At 43.1% G+C, this 12,514-nt stretch overlaps 1 protein-coding gene across 3 annotated transcripts in view; it reads right to left on the bottom strand.

Moving 5' to 3' along the window:
- The window catches only part of DIS3L2 (DIS3 like 3'-5' exoribonuclease 2), a 162,777-nt gene that overhangs the window by 131,488 nt on the left and 18,775 nt on the right, over positions 1-12,514 (bottom strand). For all 3 annotated transcript variants that reach the window (XM_065748085.1, XM_065748084.1, XM_065748086.1), the window contains 2 exons: positions 8,332-8,385; positions 4,950-5,051 (listed from right to left, as the gene is read on the bottom strand). In XM_065748085.1, coding sequence (XP_065604157.1) covers positions 4,950-5,051; positions 8,332-8,385 — 156 coding nt within the window. The remainder of the gene's footprint in view (positions 1-4,949; positions 5,052-8,331; positions 8,386-12,514) is intronic.

The raw sequence follows: 12,514 nt of genomic DNA, 5'->3' as shown, positions 1-12,514 counted from the left end.
AGGCAAGGCATGCTGAGAGCCATGCCAGCACACAGGTCACCCAAAGAATGGCACTGTCAGAAAGCATGCATGTAGTGAGGCTTCTCCAGTTTCTGCCTATGGGGATTTTCTGAGATGGGGAGGGCGGTACACATATCCATGTGCAGCTCACAGCTCTCTCTATGAAGTCTACAGCAAAACAAAACACCAGCTGCCCTTCCTCCCCAAAGCATCCATCAAGCTCTCACATCTGCTAGAGCTCTGCTTTTCTGGATACCTTCCTAGCTGGCTTCTCAGGCTTCCCACTTTACTCCTGGATATCATGAATTCCACTTGAACGCTTTTAACATGCCAAAACACTTACTATTTCAATAATGGCTTCTCCAGAACTTTTTTTTTTTTTAATAATTATTATTATGAATGTAATGTTTCCAAACAACATTCTTGATTGTTAAGACTCAAACAGTATTGCTGTGATAACCCTGTAAGAACCCTATCTCCTCCTGCGTTACTGTTATCCTTACATTAGCTGGGAGATTTAGAGAAGAAACGGACTCTCAGAAGAATTTGGTGGAAACGAATCATTACTCACTGGGGTAAACTCAAAGCTAGCATCCCCTCTGGCCAGTCGATGGTTCAGGGGTTCACAATGACTGCTGGAGCACTGGCTTGCCAGGATACGTAGCTCTGTTCAAACTACACATGATGGTATTGCTGATGTGTTTGAATCAAACTGTTCCTTCTCTGTGTTGGTTGGTTTTATTCTTTTGTAGTTACGCCAACAGCACTCACAGCCGGGCAAAGTGAATTGCAGCTTACATCTTTGTACAGAAGGTGTTTAAATATTTATCTGATTTACAGCTTTGAAAGAGGCACTGCTAAGATCTCCCACTGCATAGTATTGTACCTGACACCTCTGTTGAACAGAACCGTGTTCTCATAAGGGTGACAATTCCTGTCACTCTGGGGCACTTTGTGCTGGACCCATCACCCAGCAGCACACACTATACGTAAACCAGCAGCCCCACAGCCTTGGCCACAGAGACCACCTGACCAGACCAAATGCACCAGCTGAAGAAACTGCTGATCTCTTACTGTTATGCCATTATTTAATACACGTTATTAATATATACATACAGCAAAAACTATCATTTGAATATACCACTGCAGTGAGAAGAGGCAGAACCAGTGCCCTCTCCTGTGCATTGCAGATAAGGGGTTGAACCCCAGAGAACCTCCCAGATAACCCTGAGCAGCGCAAGTCAAATATGCAGCATTCAGGTCCTTGTGAGTACTGTTTTCAGAGCAGGACTCTAAAGTTTCAGCCATAGCATGCAAAGCGTGAGACGGTTGTCATGAAAAACATTCCACGTTATAAACCGCTATTCTGAAAGCACCAGAGATTGGGCCAGGAATCCAAGCCCCAAGTGATATCAAGTGACTTATTATGCTATTTCCTTCTACCAAAGAAATTACATCTTGCAAGAAAAACCAAAACAGCTATCTGAAATTGAACAAATTTTAACTGGCAATTAAGCAGAAGGTAAAAGAGCAAAAAAAAGTCTGCAAGGAAAGATGCGTTGGGTTTATCCTTTATACTGACACGCTGCTTCCCTTCTTGATGAGCTTGAGAAATAATGCTGTAATCATTGTACCATCATTTTTTGCCTTCCAGTAATTATGTCACTGTATAATTGAAGCTCCTGAAATTGATGTAAGCACAAGTCCATAAAACATAATAAAAACCCACGGCTGGAACTTAAAGTAGTGAAAATCAGTCAAGAAATAAAAGCGCTGTTTTTCTTCCTTATCAGAATAATTGACAAGGTCTGAGGTAAGTTCTTCATCACTGGTTCTCTCTTATCATGACGTTCTTCCACAAGATCAAGCCACAGAGTCAGAGAAGCCCTACAGCCTGAATGAGGAGGGGGACAGTCGAGCTGACTGCGACGATACTCTGACTTCATTTGCTAAGAGTAGGTTAAGTACCTGGAAAAACAGTCTAAGTCAAATACCTTACTTTGCAACAGCTAAATATTTGAAAGTTACCATAGTACCTCAGTATTCCCAAGATGTAACACAAGAGGACAAGAGAGGAACTTCTGAAATACAGCCTCCAAATGTGGACACCGCAACGCCAGCCGCTCTGCCCTGGCAGGGAGACAGCGGCTACCTTCTGCTGGAGCACAAGATAAAAACCTCAGGACACAGTGTCTCTCCCTCAGTGCCCATTGAATTAGTTGGCTCTTGATCCAAGCCCATAGCAAGCACAGAAATATGAACTGACAAACTGACTGCCCCTGACCAGCAAGCAGCTCTCCCAGAGGATGTGTGAGGGAAAGGCACCTTTGAAGCTGGCAGAAGAAGCCCAGGGAGGACCACAGCAGCTCATTCGACCTCTCAGTGCACACACCAGGAAGGACATGATGCTGAGAAACTCAAGCCTGATAAATTTCCCACCACTGAGCCAGGAAGTAGATGGCTGGAGGAAGAAAATATTGTTTTGCCTTTCAAAGAAGGTACTTCATAAAGCATCTAGAATATTCAGATGTTCCCGTGTGCTTCAATGTGACAACAGAACCTGTGGATAAGGCACCAATGCTATAGGCACAGCAGAACACCACACATCCCTGGAGAAACCTCTCTTCAGACAGATTTTCTAGCAGCACCCAGAGGATGGCCACGGTGCTTGATATGTTGAAGGCACAGCTCCATCAGCAGCCTTACTTTCTGCAGGATACAGGCTCAGCAGCACAAGAAAGCAGCTCAGCTCTCAGCGGAACGCAGACTAGTGGGTTGGGAATGGTGAACCATAAAAGCGATCAGCACGCATATCTCAGTCCTAACAAACCAATATGTACAGAGCCTGTAAAGTCTCCTCAGAGAGCATCAGTTATACCACTTGTTTGATTTACATTTTTCAAGGAAATAATTGAAGCTGTTCAGCTTGCCCCAAAGGTCCAATGGGAAGGAGAAAAATCCTCAAGATACCTATGTGGCAGCTTTGCAGCAGCATGAGACTAAACAAATGGAAAAACCCAAAATAGCTTGCGACAGTTTATCATTAATCAGTAGGAATTACTTGGCAGAATTCAGTATCTTTCAGTGCAACTTTATGGCAACTTTCCCAAAGAACTAATACAAACACAAGCACATAGCAAGAGATTCAGGGAATAGGGGAAAAGGGATGTCATCGCTGATTAAGCTGCTGATGGCAAGAGACAAAAAATAACACTACATAGGGCAGCACCTGTGTGGCTGAAAAACATGACTGGCATGTTCCAGCTAATTCACTTGGCAAGGTGAACAATTCACCACAGAAGGATCATAATCATACTACAAAACACTGAAGCTTTCTGAATTGCCTCCTTGCAGTCAGACACCATTTCTCCAGCAGTTTTATTTATTTCAGCATTTGTCCAGAATAGAGAAAATACTCAGAACTCTTCGACTTATAAAATTGCTCACCTATTCACTGAAGACCATTAGCGTAGAACATATGAAGGTATGAGGATAAGAGAGAGAGGCACTATCTCCATTTAGAGCCAGTGATAAAATAGTAAAACTACCAAGCTTCCAGCACAGGCAACCTGCATTGGGCCTACAGAGAAGCCCCTGTGCTGGCGGATCCTGGCAAGGGATCTAAGCACCAAACTATTCCATTTCTCCAACTACATAAAATAGTCTAATACTGAATATAATTTACTCATAGGGATTTAGTGATCCAAACTTAGAGCAGTCAACACAGATTTCCTGAACTCTGTTTTGGACTCTTGAATAGATATCAAAGAACTTTTGTTTCAGCCTTCCATATCGGTTCTCAGAGGCTACAAGGACTGCAGCAGACCCCTTTACTGTATAAGGATATACATATAATACTTCAGTTCCCACTTACAATGATCTGTTGCATAAGGCAGTTTTGCAGTTACATGTGCCAATATACACATAGCCCATTTACTCATTTCATGCATATTTAAAAGGAAAAGACACATTCTAATGTGTTTCAAACCATCACTCCAAATGTTATTAAGCAGCCAAGATAAGAAGTTCCTTAAACGACCAGACTGAAAACCTTGCATTTGCATGTCTAAAATCTCATAGCTTCAGACAGAGAAGGTAACTACAATCAGTAAAAAAGAAACAGGCCAAAATAGTTCAGAACAGTTCCCACCAGAGGGAATCACCCTCGTTACTTTTGTCCAAACAATATACAATAGCCTTCATATTCTTAAAAAGAATTTGTAAACTAGGTGTCTGGAAAGCAAACTGTGGCAGTCCTGTCATGCTCACACATACAAGGTACCTTAACATTACCCAAAGTTTACATCTCTAGAAGAGAAAGAACTTTTCTTGCATAAAAGCTGTAAAGATAAACCTGCAAACAAAATAAAATTGTCCTGATGTTTGAAAGAAAAAAAACAATACGGGGGGCTCGGTGGACATTAAAACGAAAAACAGATTATCTCATATTTGCATTGCTCCATTACTTTACACATTCTTCGATCACGTGAGGATGGGTATTACTACAGAATCCAGAGCTGTGTCAGGGTGAGATTTCCATGGACTCAGGACCCAAAAAGTAGAAAGGGTTCATCATTACAAAAGCTTTGCGAATAGCACTTGCGAAACAGCAAAAGCAATTGCAAATACCTAATCAGAGCCACCCAGTGCCAGAGCATGAAGAGCAGATATCAGAAGTAACCTCTAACAACTGCACTTTGAATCAGACTTGTCATCAAACTTCACACAGCGGTAACAAAGGTCATTCCATGCAAAGAGTGATGTTTCAACATTTCAGGTATTGCTCCTTCCAAGCATTGTAATAGATAAATATTTTAATCCACAGCAGTGTAAACAGCAGTTTAACTAAGCTGAGTTGTAGGAAATTCTCTATTCTCTGTTTAGGCACCAGCTTTAGCGAAGAAAAAAGTGATAAGCTCTTTCTGTCACATCACAAACACTGAACTGACCTTCCATTGCTCCCTGGGAAGCAGCCTCACCACCACGATGTCACCATTCAGGGCTCTGTTGCGAGCAACCACTCCATCAATAAAGATATCACGAGTCCCATCCTAGTCAAAGAAGAAAAGAAAAATCAATGTTGGACCAAAGCATATTAAGTTACAGTTATTATGAGGTTTAAAACACTGTCATCAAAAAGACACACCCGAGCGAGACAAACATCCTGCAGTCGTGCACAGAAGTGAAATGGATTCACCACATGCCCTTCAATATGCAATATCTTTCAGCAAATAAGCTCTTTGTATGCATGTGCCAGCACAGTAGTTGCACAGTATTTATCCACGGCAGAGTCAAACCTTCCAAATACATTGTCTGCAAACTCTGCTCAGTTCCTCTACGTTTACTCTTGGGAATGGGTAGAGAGCTCTCTGCGGCCACAGTTCTCCAGGTATTAAGTTCTCAGTTGAAGCATCATAAAAGCTATTGTTCTGATCGTGTTTACAAGGCAGTTTCTGCAAAATGCCCTGCACAGAAGGGCCAACTGCTGTCCTGCAGGAGGTGGGAAAGCAGGGCCAGAGGACAAGCAGTGCTGGGACTGGCAAGGCAGTACGTGGAGAAGGCCTGGACAGAGGCTGGGGATGCAATTCCTTTGAATGAAGAAACGCCGTATATTCTGCACTTGGCACAGCCGATGTTAGATCAAACTCAAAAAGAAACGGTGACTACAGATGCCAACTGCAAGCATGAGGATCATCTACAGTAGCAGACTTGTTAGGACATCTTTTCTCAATAGTCTTTGTTAACATCCTTGCACAAGAGCTGCTAATAATCGTAGACACTATGATTATGCTCCTCAGACACGTTTGGCATTTCGCTAATCTAGATTTGGAGCAGAAGATTTTCTTAATGGGGTGCATAAAGACAAAGTTTTCTGAAGATGCCAACGCAGATGTTTAAGTTTTTAAGGAGTTGCCAATTTTGCCCTTATTTTTGTCTAATTAGCTATAGCACTCTTGCTGTTTTCATTTCTATCTCCCCACAATTTGGTATACGAAGAATTCCACAGATCTGTTTAAAATACCACAAACATGTCAAACAATGCGAGCACTTAGTTTCATCACGAGCAATGAACACAGTTTTCCAACAGAGAACTATCTTCTCATCATTTTGAAGTACAAAAATATATACATATACATGAGTTTCTTTAGATTAGAACTTCACTGTCTATCAATGAAAAAACTGCCTTGCAAAAATTAAAATCCCAATCACAACATTAGTGGCTTCTCAGATACACGGTCCTGAATCTCAAATGCTCGAGTAAATCCAATCAGAACTACCAGTACAATCAGCCTCCAAGAAAAACTTTTTATAACCTGAAAACACGAGGCCTTAATATCACATAAATGTCTTACTCTGCTTAGATACCAAAACAATGAAACGACAGAACCCTGCTGTGATGTGAAACTAAGGCTGTTCTCCAAGAGACCAAATTACTCTTAGAAAGAAAAGCAGCAGCAGCTCAACAGCTGTGTGAAAGCTGCCTCCCATGACAAGATGCAGAAAAATTGCAAAGCCTCTTGGACCAACATAATTCAAATTGGAAGCCGTTCTTTTCAAAAAGCCAGATTTTTTACACAAGGTCTTTTTCCTCATTCCTCCCCACCCTCTGCCTTCTGCCTGAGCTCCTCACCTAAATCCACCACTTTATCAGAGTCAAAATAATAAAAAAGCCTTTTTTAATTTTTTTTTGTCTGTATATGCAGCTGCTCTGTGCTGCAGGACACAGGTTGGCATTCAGGAAAACTTGCTTATTCTGCACTCCCCTCCTGTCTTCTCTTTCACCCCAAGGTTTTTAGAGAAAGGCTCTGGGCCTTACAACAAAGACACAGACAGTACATTCACAGCAAGAAACATGCTGGGACTTCTGGTGTTAAAAGGTGAACAGCTGTTACATGTGAACATCCGTGAAGCTGTAGCCAAGCAAGAGCTGCAAGCAGAGAGGATGGTGCCCTAGCCAGCAGCAGGGGAGACAGGGTGATTCTTCACAGCTGTAGCTCTTGCAGCATCTGGTAACGATGGGAAGTCCTGCAGAACACTAAGGCTGCAAACCCTCCTGCTACCCTCAGTGGCACATACAGTGATATGAAAGGTAAGTTCCTAAAGCATCCGTCAGAGCAAGGACAGTGCTCACACCAGAGCCATCTTCGCCCACGGGCTGATTCTGCTTGTTACTGAGCACAAGGCTAGTTCTAGGATTCAGCCCCACAAGGGGAAGCAAAGTAGAAAAGTAAATGAGATAACCTCAGCTAACCCTCCTTTGCAGAGCAGCAAGCAACGCCCTGCACAGGGCACCAGAGGTAATCAGAGATGATGTAGAGCTTCACATCTATCGAAACTCACATCAGTAGATGGATTTTACATATAACCCTGTGTTTTGTAATTTACAAGAAGAAAGGATCACAATTCCTTTTTTCTCCCTTACACGCTCAGTGTTACCCAGAGAGATCCTCTGTATTTCTCCTAATTCATAGCAAGAACCTACTTCATGCACCCCTGAGCTTCTACCGTGTCAGCCTCCTGTAACATAGAGGGCTGTGAACACCATCTGCAATGAATAAAGTGAACTGACACTGCACACATTTCAAGGCTTTCAATCCAAGCTCCAACACATCACTGCTGTCAATAGTAGAGACGAGAGTGTCAGTGTTTCACTGCCTCTCCCCCACAGCAACAGAACACGTCAACGTGAAACTCTCTCACTGATAGTAACATTTTGGCCAAGTCAGTTTCAGATAAAAAGCTTTAGCTGTGCCATCTGTGAGGCCACCTTCCCTATTGGAAGTCCTTAACATTGAAAGAGCCCCTCTTTTCAGTTAACATAAGGAAGGATGAGAGAAGAAGCACAAAGCAGTCCCACGTGACAGAAGCACAACCCAAGCCAACCAATATCCAGCTAGTGCAGAAGCGGGCACATGAAAAAGAATCATGCGTATTATTTCTGGAATGACTTTTCCAATTAGCTCATGCAGCAGATCGAAAACGGAGAGCATATTTGTTTAGGGAAGATTAACTTAAATCAGTGGAAAATCTATAAAACCTCTGTAGCCATAAACCAGGGGTTTACAGTTACACTATGTGGTGGTCCTCAAACCTGAGTTCAGCTGGCTTCTGTGGGACCCAGCAGTACCCCCCATTTCAGCACAGGCTATGTCAGTTGCTCTTTGAAGGATGAAAAAGCAAGATTTGTTTGGGAGTATCTGATTTAAAAGTAAATCCAGATCACGTTCATTTACTCCAGCTCACCTCTGAGCGACCTTTCATACACAGCATAACTCCTATCTTAATGCACCTTTACTTACGAACTTTAAAGCATTTTTAAATTACACTTACTGGAGATGGAATGAAGGCTTCATGGTACTTCTTAGGATTTATTCTCAAGGGTCCCTTAAATTAAATAAAAAAAAGGAGACAGAGAAAGATTATGTTTGAATCTTATTAATTTTATACAACATCAGTTAAATTAGAGCTGTGGGTAATATATCTGCTGTGAAACGTGGGAGATACATCTAAATTTCCATTATACATTTTAAGTCTTGACAACTTAGCATCCGAGCAATTCCTAGCCAAAAGGCAGCTTCATGATAGGCTTAAGCTGATCTACTGCAGTCTGCCACAGAGATGTTGAATCACTGCTTGTTGCTGCTACTGGATGAACTACGGATACAAGCTCTCCTGTTCCCTTCACACATTTCCTGCTGAGCACCTTCAAACCCCTTCATTAAAAAAAGCAGGCAATTGAAACAGTTTGTTTCTCTCTGCTTTGGAAAAGGAGAATGTTCGCTTTGCTTAGTTCGGAGAAGAGGAGGAAGGAAAAGCTGACCTACTGAGGCTGCACGGATGGGCAACAGTGTGATTCCATGCCAAGAGGGCTGCAGGATCTGGGGTTCAGGTGGCTGCAGTTAAAGCTGACAGCACTTGATTCTTATGAAGACACAGCCAAATTAACGAGCTTTCTGCTTTCACACAGCTACTTGCCTTGTGCTGAAGATTTTCAACTTCCTCCATTTGGGTATTTGAAATAGCACTGGCCAATTCCTTACACCAACAGATTCCATCTGCTTGCACTTCTGTGTTAAGCAACCATAGGAACCTCTCACAGGGATTGCTTCCTTAAAATTTTACTGCAGCACATATATATTTTTATGTATGCTGGGAAACACTCAGACAAGAGGAAAATAAAGCTGATTACATATGGAAGTTTTGCGGCCTTGAAGAATTTGCAGATTTATGGAGGTTTTCCATTGCTTTATGTGTTTGGGAACGCTAGCACCATGTATCCTATATTTCTTAGGCATGACCTGATTATTTTGCAGTGACATTGTGTTGTGCCTTATGAAGCTAATAGCAATGAGCACACTAGCCACATGGCTAGCACCACCAGGGACAACAGAAAGGAAAGCATGGGGATACTCCATAGTGAACTCTCAATGGTCTTTTCCCCACTTATTTCCCAGAATCAGCCATCAAAACTAACACACCATGAGTAAAAGAAGCTGCTACAGAGAGAAAGGAAAAATCTAAGAGCGATGATTACTCCACTTGACAATAAGTCAAAGAATTCTCATACCCAGGATCTGCCCAACAGCACAGAGCAGATGAGGGGATCTCTTTTGTTACTCTGGAGAACCGTGCTGAACAGTGTGGGACAGCTGTCAATCAGCCAGGTGCAGATGCCCATCCTGAGCGTGAAAAATCCTTTGTGCCCACGGCCCAGAAGGCGCCGAAGTGGCGATGTGTGCATGGACACCCAGCTCAGGCAAACACACAGCTGAGTGTTACCATGCTCACAGTGTAACGGGTTCCTCTGCATTTTATATGCACTACCTAATTACAATCAGCATTAGAATTCTTACGTCAAGTAGCATTAAAATACTTTGGTTCTCTCCTTAAAGCAAGGAACTCCCAAAATTTATCTTAGAAAGCAGATGGGGCCTATTATCTGTGCCTATGAAAATCCTATTTACAATGTTGTACATTTCACGCTGTGATATCATATCTGGAACCAGTCACTCTCCCCATCTGCAATGAACAACTGTTCTCATATGTGTATTAGGGGGTGAGGATCTGGCTGCAGTGTCTCATGATGTCACACGAATGTTGTATTATTTTACAATACCTCACAAATAATAGCTGCTATATTTATCAGTATTATTACGGCAGTGGAGCCTTTGTTTTGATAAGGAAGATAGAGGTTTGGAGGAAGGTTTCTAAAACACTTTCTGATGATTTAAGTCAACTTTGCACAGACTAGCCAAAAAATTTTCTAACTTTATTAAACTTCTCCAGCAAGATACAAAAAAAAAAGTTATTTTTCAAGTTCCTCTGCTAGAAACAGACAGACAATACTCTGATTATACTTCAACGATCTCAAATCAAGCAGTTTGTAACAGTTATCATAGCACCTACACCTCCACTTGGTCTGCACACGTCAAACAAAAGGTCGGGACTGAGGGACCTGCTACCAAGCCACTTTTGAGAAGACAGCCCACAAAAAGCAGGGGGGGACCCACAGCCTTCCTATGCACAAAGGAACAGCTCGCCAAAGAAAAACACCCTCTGGGTGGCAAAGCAGGCTGAGTGCCTGTGTGCTGCGTGCTCCCGCTCCGCCTGACCCCAGCAGCCCTGCAGGGAGGGTCTGGGAGACGCTGGAGGCGTGGGGCAGACATGAGGTTCTGGCTGGTGCTTCACAAGATGATCACGGTCCTTTGGGTCAACGCTCCTTAACACATAACCTGACTTCATCTGTTGTGTATGGCCAACACCATCCGGTTACGTAACCACGTAGAAGTTATTCAATCTTGTTTGCTTTCAGCCCTCTGATTCCTATCAACCTGGTATGTTTGGTGTTTGCTCACTGCAGACAGCTCTATGGGTGTGGAAGTGGGAAGTCTGCACTCTCAAGCACCTGCACTTGGATCCTTTATCTTGCAGAAGGACACTTCTGCACACATCTCTTGATTAAATGAACCCAGGAATCCTGCGGGGCACACTCCCCCAAGCTACTTACTGAAAACTGAATTATGTCAGATACAGTAACAGAAGTCATTAAGACTATTACTACTGACAGACATCAACGCCCATCGAGATACACTTCTGTCCTTCCTGATCTAGGACTGCTTAATCTTCATTGCACTCGTGTTTCATCTAAAAGATCTCCCACATCTGCCAGTAGTTCGGGCCTCCAGGCACACTTAGTTGCACTGCTCCAACGTCAGAGCCCAGCAGCACCCTCTGAGTTCACAGCAGGGTCTCTCCTTTCTACCAGATCTCACTTTTTCATGCCACTCACATCCAGCATTTCCAAGATGGTCCAGGGAACACTCCTACTCAGAGCCATGCTTCTGACAAGCTAGCACTCAAGTTCCAAATTAAAAGAGAGAGATTTAGACTGGATATAAGGAAAAAGTTTTTTTGTTTTTTGTTTTTTTTACACTAAGGGTGGTGAGGTACTGGTTGCAAAGAGATGCCCCATCCCTAGAGACCCAAGGTCAGGTCGGACAGGGCCCTGAGCACCTGATGGAGCTGTAGGTATCCCTGTTCATTGCAGGGGGTTGGACCAGATGGCCTTTAAGGGTCCCCTCCAACTCAAATGATTCTGTGATTTTAAGTTTGCTCAGGACCATCAGATTCAGACTAGTATGTATTTTCTCCTCTTCTTCAGGTTCTTACTGAGTACTTTTTGCAGGTCACTAATGTCCTGTATTAAGGGATTAACACAATGCATTTGTTGACTGTGTCTCTTGCCACTATATAGAGCTGTGCTTAATATTAGTTCATTCACTGAAGTCACTTTCAGGATCTCACCTATCCTGCTTAAAGCTTCCCTGATGAATGGTCTTGAGATCATGAGGATGAATGAGTCAAAAATGAGAGATTCTGAGCTGAGATGCTCATGATCTGACACTCAGCCCTACATGATTAAATCCAGATTGTATGGCCCAAGCTGTTTCCCTGCAACACGGGTCTGGGTGAAAGGAAAACAGATACAGCCTAAGAAAGCACATGTGACTCTTTCAGTCATATAACACATGATCCGGAGTAGACACTACGCACTTACAAGAACAAAGGATTGTTGTGCCAGATAGCATGCAATCACAGGCCTTCTGAGACCTGGCACGTCTATGGAATCCTCAGGTAGTGGCCATAGTCTGATGCGCCTCATCTGCAGCCAACCTCACCAGGAGCCTATATACTCTGCACTTAATGCTATCAGACAACAAAGGTAGGCAGTGCCAACTGCAGCTTTGATGTACTGATGAAAATATCACCACCTTAACCAACATTACAACACAAACTAAACAGCAGTGCACCACCAGTGGATGTTCGGGTAAATGATGCATCACAGTGCGAGTGACTAGAATGCCCTCACTGACTTCACCTGCCTTTTCCCCAGCCAATCTGACCTCACTGGGATGCTGGGTGTGTCCTCCGCATCACAACACAATGAGGACTGCATTACAGCTGCTGTAGTATGACATTCTCCTCTTCTGCACCTCAGTGAACCTCAGCCCTG

The sequence above is a fragment of the Cyrtonyx montezumae genome, unplaced genomic scaffold, assembly GCF_038088225.1.
Source record: "Cyrtonyx montezumae isolate F1298 unplaced genomic scaffold, pur_monq_1.0 scaffold_5, whole genome shotgun sequence".
Classification (NCBI taxonomy): domain Eukaryota; kingdom Metazoa; phylum Chordata; class Aves; order Galliformes; family Odontophoridae; genus Cyrtonyx; species Cyrtonyx montezumae.
The sequence above is the reverse complement of the archived record's forward strand: the minus strand, read 5'-3'. Positions and strand labels throughout refer to the sequence as shown.